General features: G+C 46.0%; 1 protein-coding gene across 4 annotated transcripts in view; it reads right to left on the bottom strand.

Annotated features, from left to right (window-relative positions):
- Positions 1-14,691, bottom strand: part of SUPT5H (SPT5 homolog, DSIF elongation factor subunit) — a 29,788-nt gene extending 15,097 nt beyond the window's left edge. Inside the window, exons 1-10 of one of the 4 annotated variants that reach the window (XM_090261225.1) lie at positions 14,634-14,691; positions 14,279-14,353; positions 8,550-8,715; positions 4,295-4,360; positions 3,737-3,748; positions 3,205-3,274; positions 3,019-3,087; positions 2,843-2,908; positions 2,524-2,554; positions 2,107-2,175 (exon numbers count right to left, since the gene is read on the bottom strand). In XM_090261225.1, the coding sequence (XP_090117351.1) occupies positions 2,107-2,175; positions 2,524-2,554; positions 2,843-2,908; positions 3,019-3,087; positions 3,205-3,274; positions 3,737-3,748; positions 4,295-4,360; positions 8,550-8,715; positions 14,279-14,353 (624 nt within the window). In that variant the 5' untranslated portion in view covers positions 14,634-14,691. Of the gene's footprint in view, positions 1-2,106; positions 2,176-2,523; positions 2,555-2,842; positions 2,909-3,018; positions 3,088-3,204; positions 3,275-3,736; positions 3,749-4,294; positions 4,361-8,549; positions 8,716-14,278; positions 14,354-14,614 lie in introns of all 4 variants that reach the window. The other 3 variants (XM_090261222.1, XM_090261224.1, XM_090261226.1) reach the window with 3 other exon arrangements.
- Between the last annotated feature and the right edge of the window lie 2,239 nt (positions 14,692-16,930).

The raw sequence follows: 16,930 nt of genomic DNA, 5'->3' as shown, positions 1-16,930 counted from the left end.
AGAGAAGTCCATTACAACCAAATATTGGTTCTTTGGAAAAAATCAACAGATTTTACAAACCTTTACCAGAATGACCAAGAAAAAAAAGAGAAGACTCAAATCACTAAATCAGGAATGAAAGAAAGGACATTACCACCATTCTTACAGAATGACAAGGCAATACCAGGGACAACTACATGCCAACAAATTAGATAACCTAAATGAAATAAATGTTTTCATAGAAAGACAAATTACCAAAACTAACTTAAAAAGAAATAGAAAATCTGAAAAGACCTGCAAGAAGTAAAGATCTTAAATTAGTAATTTAAAAAAACCTACCACACAAATACGAAAAGCCCAGAACTAGATGGCTATGTTGGTGATTCTACCATTTAAATAATTAACACCAATCCTTCACAAAACTCTTCTTACAAGAGAAGGAAATATTTCCTGATTCATCCTATGAATCCAGGATTACCCTGCTATCAAAACCAGGCAAAGCCATCGTAAGAAAACTACAGACCAGAAGAAGGGGCTAGTCAAGGAACTAGTATAAATGACCCATGGACGTGAACAGCAGTGTGGGGACTGACTGTGGGAGCATGGGGGCGGGACAGGGGAGAGCAGTGGGGGAAAAATGGAACAGCTGTAGTAGAACAACAATAAAAATAAAGAAAGAAAATAAAAAAACTACAGACCAATATCCCTTGTGAATACAAACGCAAAAATCTTTAATAAAATAGTAGAGCACCAAATCCTGTAACATATAAAAAGGATCATGCACCATGACCATCAATTTTATGGAATGTGAATTATATCTCAATTTAAACAAAAACAATTATTTTGTTTTGGCATTTGTTGTGATAGTGAAAAATGGAAACAACTTTGTATTTATTGGGCATGGAAAGATGATCACGGCACTGACAAAAGGCTCGCTGCAGTGATATGTATAAAAAATAAAAAAGACATTTTTCAACAAGCAGGGAAGATGGTCTGAAAAGACACAGTAATTACATGTGAGAAATGGGAGCTGAGGATGAAGAAATCTGGGCTTTTAGAATATGTGTGTACTAGTTAGGTCATTTAAAACAAAAATAATAATCAGAGTCATAACTCAAACAGAAGTCACTAGAATTTTGCCCAGGGCACAACGGAGAGGTCTGTGCACACTTAACATCTTAATTTGCAAATTCCACAACTGTCCACTTGGCCCCACTGACGTGCACCCACTGCTTCAGCAGATGAAAGCAATGCACTCGGCTGAACACAAATCCTATTGAGAAAGTTACCACCCAGTATGTAGTTATTAGTAGCCCCCATGTTTCACATATTTTGAGGACACCCTTCATAAGTTTTGCCCTGGTTACAAAACTGGGAATTACATTTATTGAGCACAAGTGGCTGGACATGTCCCAAGCTATTTAAACCTAATGATGCTGAGAAGCTGAGAGGCAGGCAAGCAAGGGGCCCAGAGCGGGGAAGTGGATTGATCGAGGTCTCATGGCTAGGAAGTGGCAGGGACAGGATTCAAACCCTGGCAATCTAAAGAAAGATCTGTGCCCTAAATGCAGCATCTGCTGCCTTGCACACAGGTGGCATTACTTCATGTTTTACGTGCTGAGCCCTGAAGGGGCAGGAACCAGCTCTGGCATGGTCCCCACTGTATTCTCAGCATCTCCCAGCACAGGGACAAGCCCAGAGGAGGGGCTCAGCAAGTGTCTGACGACTGTGTGAAAGAGAAACAAGAAATTCTCCTACAGACAGGGCTGTTCCCTGACCCCTGTAGCCAAAGTGTCCTACTGTAGGACTTCCTTCCAAAGAGTAAGAGGGTGACAGCTCCCCAACAGGGTTGGTAAATAGGCACAGCTCACTCTCAGGTAGAAAAGGCTCAGGAAGCTCAGTGGCTGGCTTCCAGAGGGCTACAGGGGCTGGGGAACCCAGCCAGAAATGCAGAAAGAGCGAAGACAACACCTCTTGACAGACACAGAAGAAAGCCTCAGTCCAGGGAGTGGTGGTTTTCTAGCTGAAGCAGCTCTCTTAACAGGCAGCAGTACCCGTGAACCTACCCTCTCCCTCCCTCTGGGCTCTGGCCTGTCTCTCATCCTGAAGCTGCCTGCCTAGACTTACCGTGTCTGTGAACTGGTAGGCAATGAACTTGCGCATCAAGGAAATGGCTGTGGCCCGTTCCTCTCCAATCTGGAAAACAGGCAGACTTAAGAAACGATGAAATGGAGGGCAGGACACGGGATAGCGGGCAGGAGACAGTAAGAAAGACAGGCTCATCAGGCAAGAAAACGTAGGAGACGAACATGAGGTGGACAGATACAGAGTAAGAGGGATGACCAGCAAGAAAAATGAGGGTAGGAGACAGTGAGGGGAGGTAAGAGAGGAGGGAAAGGCAAAAAAAAAAAAAAAAAAAAAAAGGGATGACCAAGACGCTGGCAGGCCAAGGAGACCCAGAACAGACATGTGGACAGTTCTGACAGGCAAGGCCCCCTCCCTCACCACCCTGCCTCCCCCAGGCCATGAGGCCAGAGCACACACCTTACATTTGACCGTCCACAGATTTGGATCCCTAGACAGGAGAGGAAAAGAAAGCCCTTTAGAGAAACTGTCTCCTCATCATGAAACATACAAATAATCACACCCATCCTTCTTCCTCTTGTTCCACACCCTCTCCCTTCTCCACCCTTCCAAACATAAGCAGAGGGCTAGAGAAAAGTGCCATCCTGCCCCACCCCCCCATCCACCACTCCGCTTGTGTGACTCTGTCCTGATTTGTTTCAGGGAATGACTCATGTGGGCACATCACCCAAGTACAGTACAAGAGCCCCACCGCAGCCCTCCTGTCCCACCCCCTTACTTGACTCCCGGGAGCAGCTGCTGCTGGGTGATGTCATCCGAGAGTTCATCGGACCCTCCATACACCCTGGAGAGAGGACAGTTGGGAAGGAAAGGTGAAGCTCTGTCAGACCCCTGACCCTTCCTGCAAGGGACCACCAGCTCCTGGTCCCCCACCCCCCCATCCCATGCCCTTACGTCTCTCCCACAGATGACTTGGCATATTTCTTCATGTAATACTCGCCTAGTTCTTCTTCTCGCTGGTCCCTGGGGTGTGAGGGGGAAAAACAAACATGAATTGAAGGTTGAAAAGAGGAGGTGGGCTGACCTGCCTCCAAACTGCCCCATGGGAACCAGTCTCACCACTTGCTCCTCCCCGCTTACCTCCAGAGGTTCTGCAGGCGGCGAGCCCCAGAGCGGTCTTCATCCAGGACAACATTATCGATATTGGAGGCTGCACAAAAAAATGGGCAGATGGGGCAAGGGGAGGTCAAGAGCAGGGGCCTAGAGAAAGTGGTGGGGCTACACCTCACTGAGGAAACCCATAACCCGCACCCTCTGCCTCTGTCCTGCTCAGGTTTCTGCTTCTCATGAAGACTTGGGGATGGGGCCCAGCCACTGGGGACATCCAGCTGTTCCCCATCTCACAGCCACTGTCTAAGCACACTTTGAACTCCACCCCATCCCACACATCCCTGCATCCCTGCCCCCGACAATGCTCATGCGCGCGTGCGCACGCGTTGCGGGCCCATCACTGCTGGAGGCCTGGCCCCAGAACCCTCTGGCTCTGGGCCCTGACATGAATCAGAGACCCCAGGGCCGGACAGGGATTGGGATGAGGGAGGGTGCCAAGGGCAGGAAGGAGATGTCAGGATATGGGAGGAGGGTTGGGGAGTCACACTTTCCAGATTCTTACCTTCAATCTCTTCTACTTGTAGGAAGAGGAGGTGGTGGTGGTGGTGGTGGTGGTGGTGGTGGTGGTGGTGGGCGAGGGCAGACAAAGTATGAGCCAAATTATAGCAGCCAAATCAACCAATGGGTTGGGGGAAGGGGAAGGGAAGGACACAGTAAGGTTGAAAATCAAAAATAAAGGCCAGGCACCAGGTGGTTGGGGGAGAAGCCGAAATGTATGAGGTGCACAAAACGGAAAATAACAGGCAAGGGGGGCACTGGCCCAGGAAGTGGGGGGATCTTGGGACAGAGCCCACTCCCCCCAGAAGGGATTTACTGGGGCCCTGGGACCCCCGAGTCCTCTCCCAATAACACCTACCACCCCACAGCCCCTGCCCCCACCCCCCAACTCATGGGCCTCAAAGGAAAAGGGTACAGAGTTGATCTCTCTGGCAAAGACAGAAAGAAGCAGGGTGAGGAGGGTGGGGTTGGGGTGGTGCAGGGCATGGGGGTGCGGGATGGGCTCTCAACACCCTCTGGGTCACCTCCCCCAGTGGTCTTCCAGAGGCGGGCCCATACACACCTTTCTCTAGGATGTCCTCTGCTCCGTCCTCCCACTGGTCCTCATCCTCATACTCATCGTCCACATCTGAAACAAGAAGGCCAAGCGGTAATGGGGCAGCAGGTGCAAAGGGTCCTCATGACAAGAGCTTCCAGGAAACTTCCTCTGGGAGATGGGCACAAGCCCCCATTTAACAGATCAGGATACTGAGGCTCAGTCAAGTCAGGTTCTCACCCAAGGCCACGGAGCTGCTCCAAGCAGCAGTCAGGTCTCCTGGGCAGATCCACCTGACTCTAAATCACCCCTCCCCTCCAACGCCACTCACAGATCCATCTTAGAAAATAAGACCTCAGGAAGCAAGCAGAAGTTCCCTCTCAACTAGCAAGGGAAAACAGGTATATAGTTGTTCTTTTTTAGGTTTTTTTGTTTTTTTTTTTTTTTAACAGGGTTTAACGTTGCCTGGTTTTATTATTATTCTCTTAACATTTATAACGGCTAACACTTATTGAGATCATACTGTGTGCTCTGCCCTGTCCTGAGTACTTTGCCACAGAATGCTCATTGAATCCTCCCGGCCACCCTAAGAGAGGTATCATCATTGTTCCAATTTTATAGCAAGGGCTCTGAAGCCCAGAGAGGTTATCTAACTTGTCCAAAGACTCTCAGCTGGTACTTGAGTCAGGCTGGCTCTAGGGTCTATGCACTTTACCTCTTTATTATGTTACAAATACCCTTTTGTACCTATCAAATATACACTAAAAACTCTGCCCTCACCAGTGTGGCTCAGTAGGTTGGATGTCATCCCACAGAGCAAAACACCTCCGGTTTGATTCCCAATCAGGGCACATGCCTGGGTTATGGGTTCAGTCCCCAGATGGGGGTGTAGGAAAAGCAACAGACTAATGTTTCTCTCTCGCATCAATGTTTCTCTTTTTTCCTCCCTTCCCCTCTAAAATAAATAAATAAAATCTTTAATATGTATATATACACACATATATACACTAAAAACTTAGTGATACTAGCACATGATGAAAGACCCCAAAGGGTACAGATGACATAAGTGTACGAGCAAGTCTCCCTCCCATTTCTAACCCCCACCTTCTCAGTTCTCTTTTCCAGAAGCACCTCTGTAACATTTCTTGTCCAGAGATAATCTGTGCATAAATAAAAAATGGATATAAACCCTTCACCATTGTTCACTTTAAGCCCCTGCACAATTTTTTTAAAGATTTTATTTATTTATTGTTAGAGAGAGGGGAAGGGAGAAAGAGAGGGAGAGAAACATTAATGTGTGGTTGCCTCTCACGCACCCCCATCCGGCATCCGGGGACCCGGCCCACAACCCAGGCATGTGCCTTGACTGGGAATCGAACCAGCAGCACCCCTTTAGTTCGCTGGCTGGTGCTCAATCCACTGAGCCACACCAGCCAGGGCACCCCTGCACAATTTTTTAAAACTTTTTTAAAAATTTATTAATTTTTAGAGAGAGAGAGGGTAATCTGTTGTTCTACTTATGCATTCATCAGTTGATTCTTGTATGTGCCCTGACCCAGGATCAAACCCACAACTTTGGCATATCGGCACAATGCTCTAACCAACTGAGCTACCTGGTCAGGGCACAATTTTTTAACACACTGTTCTCTACTATCCTCTTTTTCTAAACTGTAACGTTAGCTTGGAGCTCTTCATAGCAGCACATGCCTCAGAAGCTATCTGACTTCTGTCCCATAATTCCTTTTACCAGGCCCTTATGATCAATGAACATTTAGGTCACCAAACATTTACAACTGCAAAGAGGATTGTAGCAAGTGTCTGTGTCCTCATGTCTTTATGTACCTTTGTGAGTCTAACTGTAGGGCAAATTCTTAAAAAGGGATTGCTGGGTCAGAGGGTCCCTGCGTGTTAAGCATTAATGGGCACCGCCACGTATGTAGCCTTCCAACAGCAGCGCCCAACGACACTCCCCTCACCAGCACATGGGTGTCCCTAGTGGCCCATATCTTGGTCAGATAGCATACAAGTATTAGCCATCTCTTCTCCTGATCTGGGCCCATCTGCTATTCAAAACCTTTCCTCTAAGCAAGGACTCCCTACCCTCAGCCTTTGAAAAAGGGACAAAGCTCTCTGAGAACCAGGAACACCCAGAGCATCTCCTGCCTACTCTGCTCCGTTCTTCCCTGGGGTAAGAGGGTCCCTAGAAAATGGAGGATAGCGTTCCATGTCACTCCCCTTTACAGGGGTGTGGAGAAAACAAGCATGTGCATGACTGGTGGGCACATCAACTAGTGTTACCTTTTCAGGGGCCAGTATTTAGCCATAGATATCAAAAGCTTTAAAAAATATCCTCCTTTTTGCACAGCAATTTGACTTAAAAGCAATTTACCAGGTAGGAAATCTGTGGGTATGTGTTAGATGAAAAGAAAACCATTCATTTTCACTAATCGCTCACTGAAATTTAGCATTTCCATCAATCGTGAATAATGACAACCACAGTAGTGTTAGCAGTGAAACCTGATATTTCCTTAGCACATTATAGCTGCAGACCTCAACATCACTCACTCACTGCTACTTCAAAATTAGTTTCTTACTAGCCCTCCCTCCACTAAACCTTGTTATTTAAATATGTTAATAAAGAAGCACATATATCCAATGTTCTTTTAGTATTTTGATCCTGTATTTTAATATAACTGTTCTCTTTGGAATCCTATGTACTTTGTCTCACACATTTGAAGACATGACTCTGAAAAGGGGTCCGTAGACTTTATCAGACTGCCAAAGGGACCACAAAAATGGTTAAGAACCCTGGTCTAGATCTTAACTTGCATATGTATATCTAAATATATGTGAAGACGTTCATGGCAGTGCTGTTTAAAACAGTGAAAAATATAAACAACTTCAATATCCAACAAGAGACTGATGAAATAAAACACATTATGGAACACTATGCAGCCACTGGAAAAAATAACTTTTGATGATGATGATGATGATAACGGTGATAACAGCTAACACACACATTCAGCACTTAGGTCCCACAAATTGTTCAGATAACTTTCACACAAATTCATTCATTTAACCTGAACTATCTATGTTATATCCACCTCCACGAGCACTGAGTGAAAAAAAGCAGTTTCTAGAACAGTCGAGATAACATGGGCCTGTATAACGTAAATAAATAACCACTCTGTTGTCTAAGGGCCTCCTCTATGCCGGCCATTACACTTTTGGTTGCCATCAGCCTGATGCGTTTTACATGCATGGTCCCCCAAATCCTCAAATTTCCCCTGCTGAAGTAGGAAGAACTGTTTGTCCCTGTGTACAGAGTGGACAAGAGGCTCAGAGAGATATATGACAACTCACCCAGGGCCACATGCAGAAAAGAGCTTAACCAGGCCAGGAGGGACTCATATCTGTCAGCCTCCACTACTTTGTCCTGTTGTCTACTTCTAGGTCATCTGAGCTTTCCAGGACAAGCACAAATATTGTCTGTTTTTTAAAGGGTAATAATGGTATTGTGACTATGTGTTGTTGTATTTTTTTTTTTTAAGATTTTATTTATTTTCAAAGAGAGAAGGGAGGGAGAGAGGAAGAGAAACATTGATTGGTTGCTTTTCACACACCCCCAACTGGGGGCCTGGCCCACAGCACAGGCATGTGCCCTGACTGGGAATTGAACCAGCAGCCCTTTGGTTCATAGGCCAGCGCTCAATCCACTGAGCTACATCAGCCAGGGCATGATTGTGTGTTTTAAAAGGACCTATCTTGCGCTGGCTGGTGTGGTTCAGGGGAGTGAGTGCCAGCCTGTGAACCGAAAGGTCGCTGGTTTGATTCCCAGTCAGGGCACACGCCTGGGTTGTGGGCCAGGTTGCTGGTTAGTGGTGTGAGAGAGGCAGTCAACTAATATTTCTCTCTCACATCAATGTTTCTGTCCCTCTCTTTCTCTCTCTCTGAAAATAAATAAATAAATAAACTTTTTTTTTTTTTTTTTTTTAAAACAACCTGTCCTTTAGGAATATATATACAGAAATATTTTGGGGTGAAATTATGGATTTGGGATTTGCATCAACATCATTCAGTGGTGGGTGGGAGTGAGGAGCAATAAGCAAAATGGGTTGGTACTAAGCTGTTAACTGTTGACACACAGTGATGGAACATGGGTGCTCCACATACTATCCTACTGTTTGACATTTACCAAAAAAATATTTTAAGTATATTCAAGAAATGGAACTGAAGGTGGAAAGCCAGTCTCTGCTCAGCATTCAGCAGCCCTGTAACATACCAGCCTCATCCAGAATGAAGCCACCATGGCGGGGTTTCTTGGGGGGCCGATCATCATCTTCCTCCTCTTCTTCCTCATCATATTCCTCCTCCTCTTCCTCCTCTTCTTCCTCCTCTGGCTCTTCCTCCTTCTCACTGCCTGCTGCACTCCGCCGCTCCTCCTCTACCTGCAGGGTCAGGTAGAGAAGGGACACCAGAGTTCTGTACCCCCAAATCCAGACACCAATCTCCCTACCCCACTCCGCTGTGTGCACACTCTTCCAACTCTGGCCTGGTGTCTCTGGCAGCCATCCTGTAACAGTGACAGCACCACTACCTACCTAACCAATATCTGGGAGCTGATCTGGACTCCTCCCTCCGCTAGACCTCCTTGTAGCCTCCACCTGGCCTTTAAATTTGATAGCTCCATGAGGTTTGGTCCTCCGCCCTTGTCTCGCTGCACTCTACAACTCCCCAGGCCATCCCCACCACTCCCTTAGCTGTGAAGAACATTTCAGGAGCAGTAACTCCCATATCTCTGCTTCTAGTCCACAGTGCTCAAGGCTATTAACCACCTCTTGCTGCTAATTCTGTGGGCATTCTTTGGTTGGTCCTTACCCACAAGGCACCTCATACCATTCCCTCCCTATGAAAACGCTCTTCCCTTGGTGTCTGTCACATCATGCTCTCCTGGCTTTTCTCCAACCTCTTCCACTGCTCCTGCACAAGTTCCTCTTACTTATTAGTTCACCCATTAAACATGGGCTTCAATCACCAGAGCTCAGCCAAGGGCCCACTTTGCTTCTTCCTTCATGCACTCTCTCCCTGGCCACTTTATTGGGTTGGCCAAAAAGTCCGTATGGTTTTTTTCTGTAAAATTAAAGACACAGTTTTCAGTTTCACCAGTAACTTGATTGACGTGGATATTTTGAGTTATGTCAGCTATCTCGCTTCTAGTGGGTAAAGGCCAGGGCTGCTGTTAAACGTCTTCCAATGCATAAGACAGCCCCACAGCAAAGAATTATTGGCCAAAACTTCAATAGTACCAAGAGACTGCAAACCATTTTGGACACATTCGATCAGTCACAGCGTCTTATCCATACACTGCACAAATACTTTTTTGCATTGTTTTTTTACCTTTCTTGAAATAATAAAGCATAATATGCCAAAAATGGTGCACATTTTCTTCTATCTTCAATATTAAAATGGCTACACAAAAATTTACTACTTTTGATGTTTTTCTTTTTAATGCACACTGATATGATAGCTGTCATAATACAATCTAACGAAATTGTTTCGAATTAAGTTAAAGACAACTAAGAACTACTAGAGCCATTGTAGAAAAAAACTAAACTTTTTTGGCCAACCCAATACCTTCCACGATCTCATTTCCTCTCTCTGCAGATGATGCCCCATCCGTCTCCAGTCCCCCTTTATTCTGTAAGCAAAGAGCCCCCTGTGCCAGCAGCCTCCTGGATGCCTCTCCCGGATGTCCTCTGAGCCCTTCACACCACCGCGTCCCCAAATGATCCCCATGTTTTCCCCTCGACCCGTGCTGGCCTTCTCTAGTTCATGACCTTTTGGCTTTTTGAACCTCATTTCTCGAATGCATCCCTTTTTCCTCATCCCCACAGCTCTACCCTAGGCCAGAACATGGCCCTTTAAAAATCCTCGCCCAGCCTCCTCTCTGGTCTCCTGGCCTCTAACCCCTCTTTCCACACCAGTCACAGAAGGCAGTGACCTATACAGAACAGTGTTCCCCAAATGCAATCTTTTCCTCATTAACTTTATGATTTCCTGCCATGTCCACATCAGGACAACCCATTTGTCTGATATTTTCTTTACATTCACTCACATTTTTACTTCACTTAAAAAAGAAACTTTTGTTTTGAAGTAGTTCAGAAGTAAAAAGTTTTTGAAGGTTAACTTGTCATAAACATAAAGATACAAGCAAAACAATGTTATTAAGTCTCAGCATACTTTTGCCTGCTGCAGACTCTAAGCCAAAGGCTTGTTATCCCTGAAAAAAAAGACTAACAAATTTCAGAAAGGTTGAAGACACAGTAGCATCAGAGCAAAACTTGTCCATGACCCAATCAAAAGATGGGACATGAAATAAACTAAAAAGGAAATAACTTTTTCATTAAATGATTCCATGTGGTTAAAAGTCTTGTCCTTATTCCACCCACAACACCTCTCTTCACCCCTCCCCCCAAACTGTAATGCATCCTACAGTCTTGGGAAACTATGATCTAAAACATGAGTCTGATCAGTTGGTCCCTGCTTAAAACATGGCCACAGTTCCCCCCAAACCTCAGGTAAAGAACAAGCTTTCTAACAACCCGGATTAGAAGCACACACTCTGTCCACGGCCGCTCCACCCCATCCCGCGTCTTTGTTCCCTCTTCTAAGTGCTAGGTCCCAGCTACCCGGAACCACTTGTACCGCACTCTCTTAGTGCTGCCCATCACTGATGCTGGTCTTCTGAATAAAACCATTCCCCTCTGCCTCTCATCCTTACTTCAATCAAAACACCCACCGCCTTCCAGAAAGTCATGCATGCCCTATCCCGCTCACACCCTGAGCAGTCAGGCACATCATCTGGGCTTCCCCCATCAAGACCCTGACCACTGTGACCACCCTGAGAGCAGGGCCCAGGCTGCCTCAGGCACTGCTGAGTCCCCAACATCACTCAGCCAGGCCTGGGAACAGGAAACAACTTAAGAAATGTGTGCTTAATTCATAATCCTAACTAGCCCACAAAGACCCACATTTTAACAACTCACACTACAATAGGATCATAGCCTGGTTTCTAGAAACCTTGTCACTGCCCCCTTGGCTCAGTGCCAGCAAAGCCTTCTTTCCAAACCTGAGGGAGCTCCCACCACTATCTTTGTGTTACCTCAGGACTTGAATGTGTTCTTACACCAGCCATCCTCAGTAACTATCCCTGTTTATGAAACCCTCCACCCCAAAACACAGGGCTCCATGAGAAAGGCTGTGATCCCAACATGATAGGAACTCAAAGAACACTCGTTGAGTGAATGATTGAGCAAGTTACTGAGGCTAAGAACAGTGAGCCAACTGATCCCTTCAATAAGTGGCCAATTATTTACCATCCCATCTATCCACAGGACCCAGTCCTTCAAGGACCATGTAAATATTTGGCTGCCTGAAAGGCCCATCCAGTCCTACGTCTGGCAGTGAGAGCAGGCTTCACACTGCCCTTCTGTCTCACCTACCGACAGCAGATGAACCAGCCTAGTGCGGTGACGGGGAAGTGAGACCTGCAGTGAGAACCAGACACCCAAGCCAGGAAAAGGAACCAAGGATTTGGTTCTTACTACCACCAGGCTTTAACCACAAGCAAAGTGTCCTGAAGCCATGAGTCAGAGACCAAGGACCTGGCACTACAAGTTGGAGCTCCTTCCTGACATCTTCCCATGTGCCCTGCCCCTGCCACAACATCCCAATTCCTATAGGTCTTCACTGAAAGCTGAGGACTTCCCAAAGGGCATGAGGACTGACAATCAAATGCCTACAGAGGGCAAGCAAACAACATAATAAGTGGGACAGCTCAAGAGAAACCGCTGGCATTTCCTGTCTACCTGATATTTTCCAGAACACAGGTATAGGAAATCTTCCCTTTTCTTCAATCTGCCACAAGACAGGCATGATGGCAAACAGCAACTGATACCTCCTGGGAACTGGAGAAAATTCCCAGCTCTAAAGAGTGCTGCCACTTCTTGAGCCAAGAGCTACTGTGTAGAACAATCCTGAGCCTCAGGTTGCTGGCTCCTCCCATTTTCCCAGAGAGCAGGAAATCTTGATTTTTACCAAAATCACCCTTACAAGTGTTGACAGATAAGTTACAAAATACATTTACATTACGTTACTGTAGGTCAGATGAGATCTCTATAATTGTGTCCTCTCTTTGCTTATTAGTTTGCAACTGTCATCTACTAAACTCTATGAAAGCAACTATTTGCCTTGTTACACTCTCTCTCCAACACTTAGGATGTACCTCAGAACAGTGTAGATGCTCAAACATTCATTCATTCAACAAATGAGTATGTTGGAAGTAAATAAGAGAAAGAAATAAGAGAGGATAACAGTGAATAAGAGAATATTTGAAGTCAGGCATGTCCCAGGAAAGGTTTGTTTAGTTCCTGCAACAGGGCATTCAACAGACCCAAAACCAGAGTGATCTTTCAAAACATTAGATCACATCCCTCTTTTGCTCAAAATCTTCTCATGGATCCGTCTCAGTTAGGGCCAGATTCCTCACCACAGCCTTCAAGATCCTCTGTGATCCGGCTCCTGTTATGTCTTTCTGGCACTCACTTTGATTCAGCCAAACTGGCCTCCTTGTTACTTCCTGAACAGCACAGATATGCTCCCAACTTTGCACTTGCTGTTCTGTCTTACTGCAACACTCTTCCACGTGACATGACTCACTCCCTCACCTCCGATGTCTTTTGTCAAGTCACCCACTCAGAGTCACCGATTACCCCATTCAAAGTGCAACCAGCGTTCCCTATTCCTCTCCTCTCCTTCAGAATATCTTCTAGCTTGCTAAATTATTTACTTACCAATTATGTTTATTCACATTCATAGGGCAAGGATTATTGAAATGTTTTGTTTACTGGTGTAGTCAAAGGCCAAAGAATTGTGTCTAACACACGCAGGTACTAAAAATATTGAGTTGGCCAAAAAGTCCATTTAGTTTTTCCCATAAAATAAGACACATTTTTCATTTTCACCAATAACTTTACTGATTTGGATTTTGAGTATATCAGCTATCTCACTTCTAGTGGGTAGAGGCCAAGGGTGCTGCTAAACATCTTCCAATGCATAAGACAATCCCACAGCAAAGAATTATTTGGCCAAAACATCAACAGTACCAAGATACTTAGCAAACCAGTTTTTGACACGTTCGATCGGTCACAGTACCTTCTCCATACACTGCACAAATCTTTTTTGGTGTTCGGTTGGATTTACACCTTTCTTGAAATAACAAAGCATAATATGCTAAAAATGGTGTGTATTTTCTTCCATCTTCAATATTAAAATGGCTACACAAAAATTCGCCAATTATGATGGGGTTTTTTTTAAAGATTTTACTTATCTATTTTTAGAGAGAGAGAGGAGGGGAGGAAGAAAGAGAGGGAGAGAACTATCAATGTGTGGTTGCCTCCCCCACGTCTCCAACTGGGGATCTGGCCTGCAACCCAGGCATGTGCCCTGACTAGGAATCAAACCAGCGACCCTTTGGTTCACAGGCCAGCTCTCAATCCACTGAGCCATACCAGCCAGGGTTATGATAAGTTTTTGGTTTTTTTTAAATGCACGTTTATATGACAGCTGTCACAATACAATCTAACAAAATTATTTCAAATGAAGTTAAAGACAACTAAGTACTACTGTAACGGACTTTTTGGCCTACCCAATATTTTTCTAGAATGACTGGACATACCTAAAAATAAAAACTAATAATGAGTGCTTACTACATGCCAGGTCTTCCAACTATAATACATCACCTCTTATCTCACTGTACCTGGAGCATCCCTGGCCTTCAGCAGCGCCTGTCCCTCTGCTTGACTTGGGCTCGCCTACTTCTCTCTCTCCATACAACCTGGAAGCTCCCATAGGCTACAGCTCATTCTGATCCCCTCTGAGCTTCCACGGGGGTCTTTCTGCCCTGGTCCTGCCCCCAGACGGAACGCCTCCCGCAGCGTCCCAGCCACAGACCTCGGCCTCCTCGCCGTCACTGCTGCGCTCGCTGTCCTCCTCCTCAGAGAAGTTGCTGTCCTCGCTGTCCGACATCTTCTGCTCTTGCGGGAAAAAACGGCAGCCTCAGCGCACCCCAATTCCGAACCCCACCCCGAGACTTAGTATCCCCACCGGTACTTGGAAAGAAGAAAAGCCTCTTAGCGCACTTCCGGCAGTTTCATTCTGGCAACTGTGAACTCGACAGGGGACCCCCTAACGCCACCTGCTACACCTCCAGAGTCCCCAAGTCCGGTCTCTACACCTCCCTGGCTCCCCGCGACCCCCGGGCCTACTTCGTCCGCGGCCAACCCACACCTCACCGCTCCTGTCCCACCTCCGCACTCGGAACCAGCTGCAATTTACACGACACTTGGCTGAGACTGACGTGCCCTGTCGCGAGAACCTGCCCGTTCGCCTCACCTAACGCGAGATTTCCGGGGCTCCTTCCTTACGATACACGTCCTGAACGCCATCTTGAGAGTGGCACGGCTGTCTTAATGGGAAACCTGGAACTGACATTTTGGGAGCGTCAAGTGGCGGGAAAGTTACTCCTTCCGGGACCTGCTCTTTTCCAACTGCAATAAGTCCTTGAATTTAGTCCAGAGCAGTAACGCGATGTCCCAGGCCATGTGGAGGCATGGAATTAGCAAATAAATCATACTTTACTTTATACCCCTTCTGAAAAAAAATTCCCTAGAAGATAGGGACCCGCATTTTGCAGACGAGGAAACTGAACTCAGAAGAATAAACTAACTGAAAAGTGGCAGACCCAAGATTCCTCCCCAAGTTTGGGTGACACCAAAGCCCTTGTTTTTGTTTAGAGTATCTCCAAATTGATTAAATGTGAACTTACGTGTTAGTACAATAATTATTTGTAAGAGAGAATGCAAAAAGAACCAGGCCTGAGGGAGAGAGATGAAAAATTAACCTGATGGAAAAAAATTTTTGAAACTGTAGAACACATTGTTAACTCTCCCATAGTTAGTTATAACTATTACAGAGCGGGATCCCCAAATTCCCCATAGTCCATGGTTTTGGGGCGGGAAAAGGGGACAATGCAGCTATTGGGGTGCTTTGCGTATCTATGGCTGGTAGCTAGTTTGTTCCTCATACAGATGGTTGTGGCTGCTGCCTGGCACTGAGCAGAATGTGGGGCCTTAATAATTGCCCGTGGCAGGTTGACCCCGTCAGGAGTAGGAGAGTAAGACTGGAATTTTCCAGTCTCCCAGTCCTCTCTACACCTCTTGAGGGCACCAGCCACCGAAACATATCTGGAAGGTGAAAAGGAAATGGAATTGGGAAGGAATTGAAAAAGTGAGATTGTTTGGTTAAAAAAATGTATTTGAGCATTTTTGAAATAACAGAATTGTGAATGCCAGATTGGTATATATGTTTTCTGGTCCTTTGGATTTTTCTGACTATAGCCATTGGCCTGTATATCTGGGCCAATAAGCGCAGTTCTGGGCAGGCCCCTAAGGGGAGCCTGCTGAGAATTTTGGAGAATTGGAATATGTACTGTTGTTATCCTATGTCTAAGGATGTATTGATTTATTACTGTAACACTGTCTGGCTTAAGTGTGTTTTGGATTGTAGGGAAAGATGGCCTATGAATGGTTCCCTGAGTTACAGTATCTTTAGGAAATTGAAACTGTACTGCCTGCAGTTGGAAAAATGGGAAGAGATCCACTATGTCAATGTGTTTATGGCATTGTATAATAGGGATTTGCTAGGGATAGAGACTCTTTTGGTGATACAAAAGAAGGTGGCCCCAAAACCTCTCCCAGAGAGTAAAACACAGGCAGAACAGGAGAATTAAATAAACTTCACTCACGCTCTGAACCCAGGGGGCAGGGACTGGGAAGCAGAAGCGGCCTTCATGGCATCAACCCCTCCGCAGGTGGGAGCAGCTTCTGCAGCACCTTAGCCCTTTGGATTGATTGCTTGGAGTTATTGACCAAGTTTATTCTAGCAAACTAGGTCTGCTGGATGAGCTGCTGGCAGCACCAGACTCAGAGCTGTATACAGACGGAAGCTACTTCATGGACAATGGCCAGCGATGAGCTGGGTATGCGGTAGTCACCGCAGACAAGGTAATAGAAGCCCAGGCCACTGCACCAGGACCCTCAGCACAAGAGGCTGAACTAATAGCCCTCACAAGAGCCTTAATGCTGTCCCAGGGAAGGAAGGCTAACATATACACACACTCCAAATATGCCTTCGTGATAGTTCATGCCCATGAAGCAATACGGAGGGAAAGAGGACCTTTAACCTCAGGCAACAAGGATGTTAAACATGCAGAACAGATTTTACTGTTGCTAGAGGCAGGGCATCTACCAGACCAGGTGGCCATAATGCACCAGGACACCACTGAGACAGTTCCCAAACAAGTCAGGGAAACCAAGCTGCTGATAAAGCAGGCAGACAGGCAGACAGAGAGCCACCATGCCTAGGGACTTTAGTTCCCCATCGGGACTTGTCAAAGTTTAAACCTCATTACACAGAATAGGATGAGGAATGAGACCATGAATGGAGATTCACTAACATGGATCAACACCCATAGCATGATTTTACTCCCTGAGGCTCTAATGTACCCCGTCCTCAAACACTTACATGAAGGGACTCATTATGGAA

The sequence above is a fragment of the Furipterus horrens genome, unplaced genomic scaffold (assembly GCF_987537825.1).
Source record: "Furipterus horrens unplaced genomic scaffold, mFurHor1.1.pri manual_scaffold_13, whole genome shotgun sequence".
Lineage (NCBI taxonomy): Eukaryota > Metazoa > Chordata > Mammalia > Chiroptera > Furipteridae > Furipterus > Furipterus horrens.
This window is presented reverse-complemented; position numbering and strand designations above follow the sequence as displayed.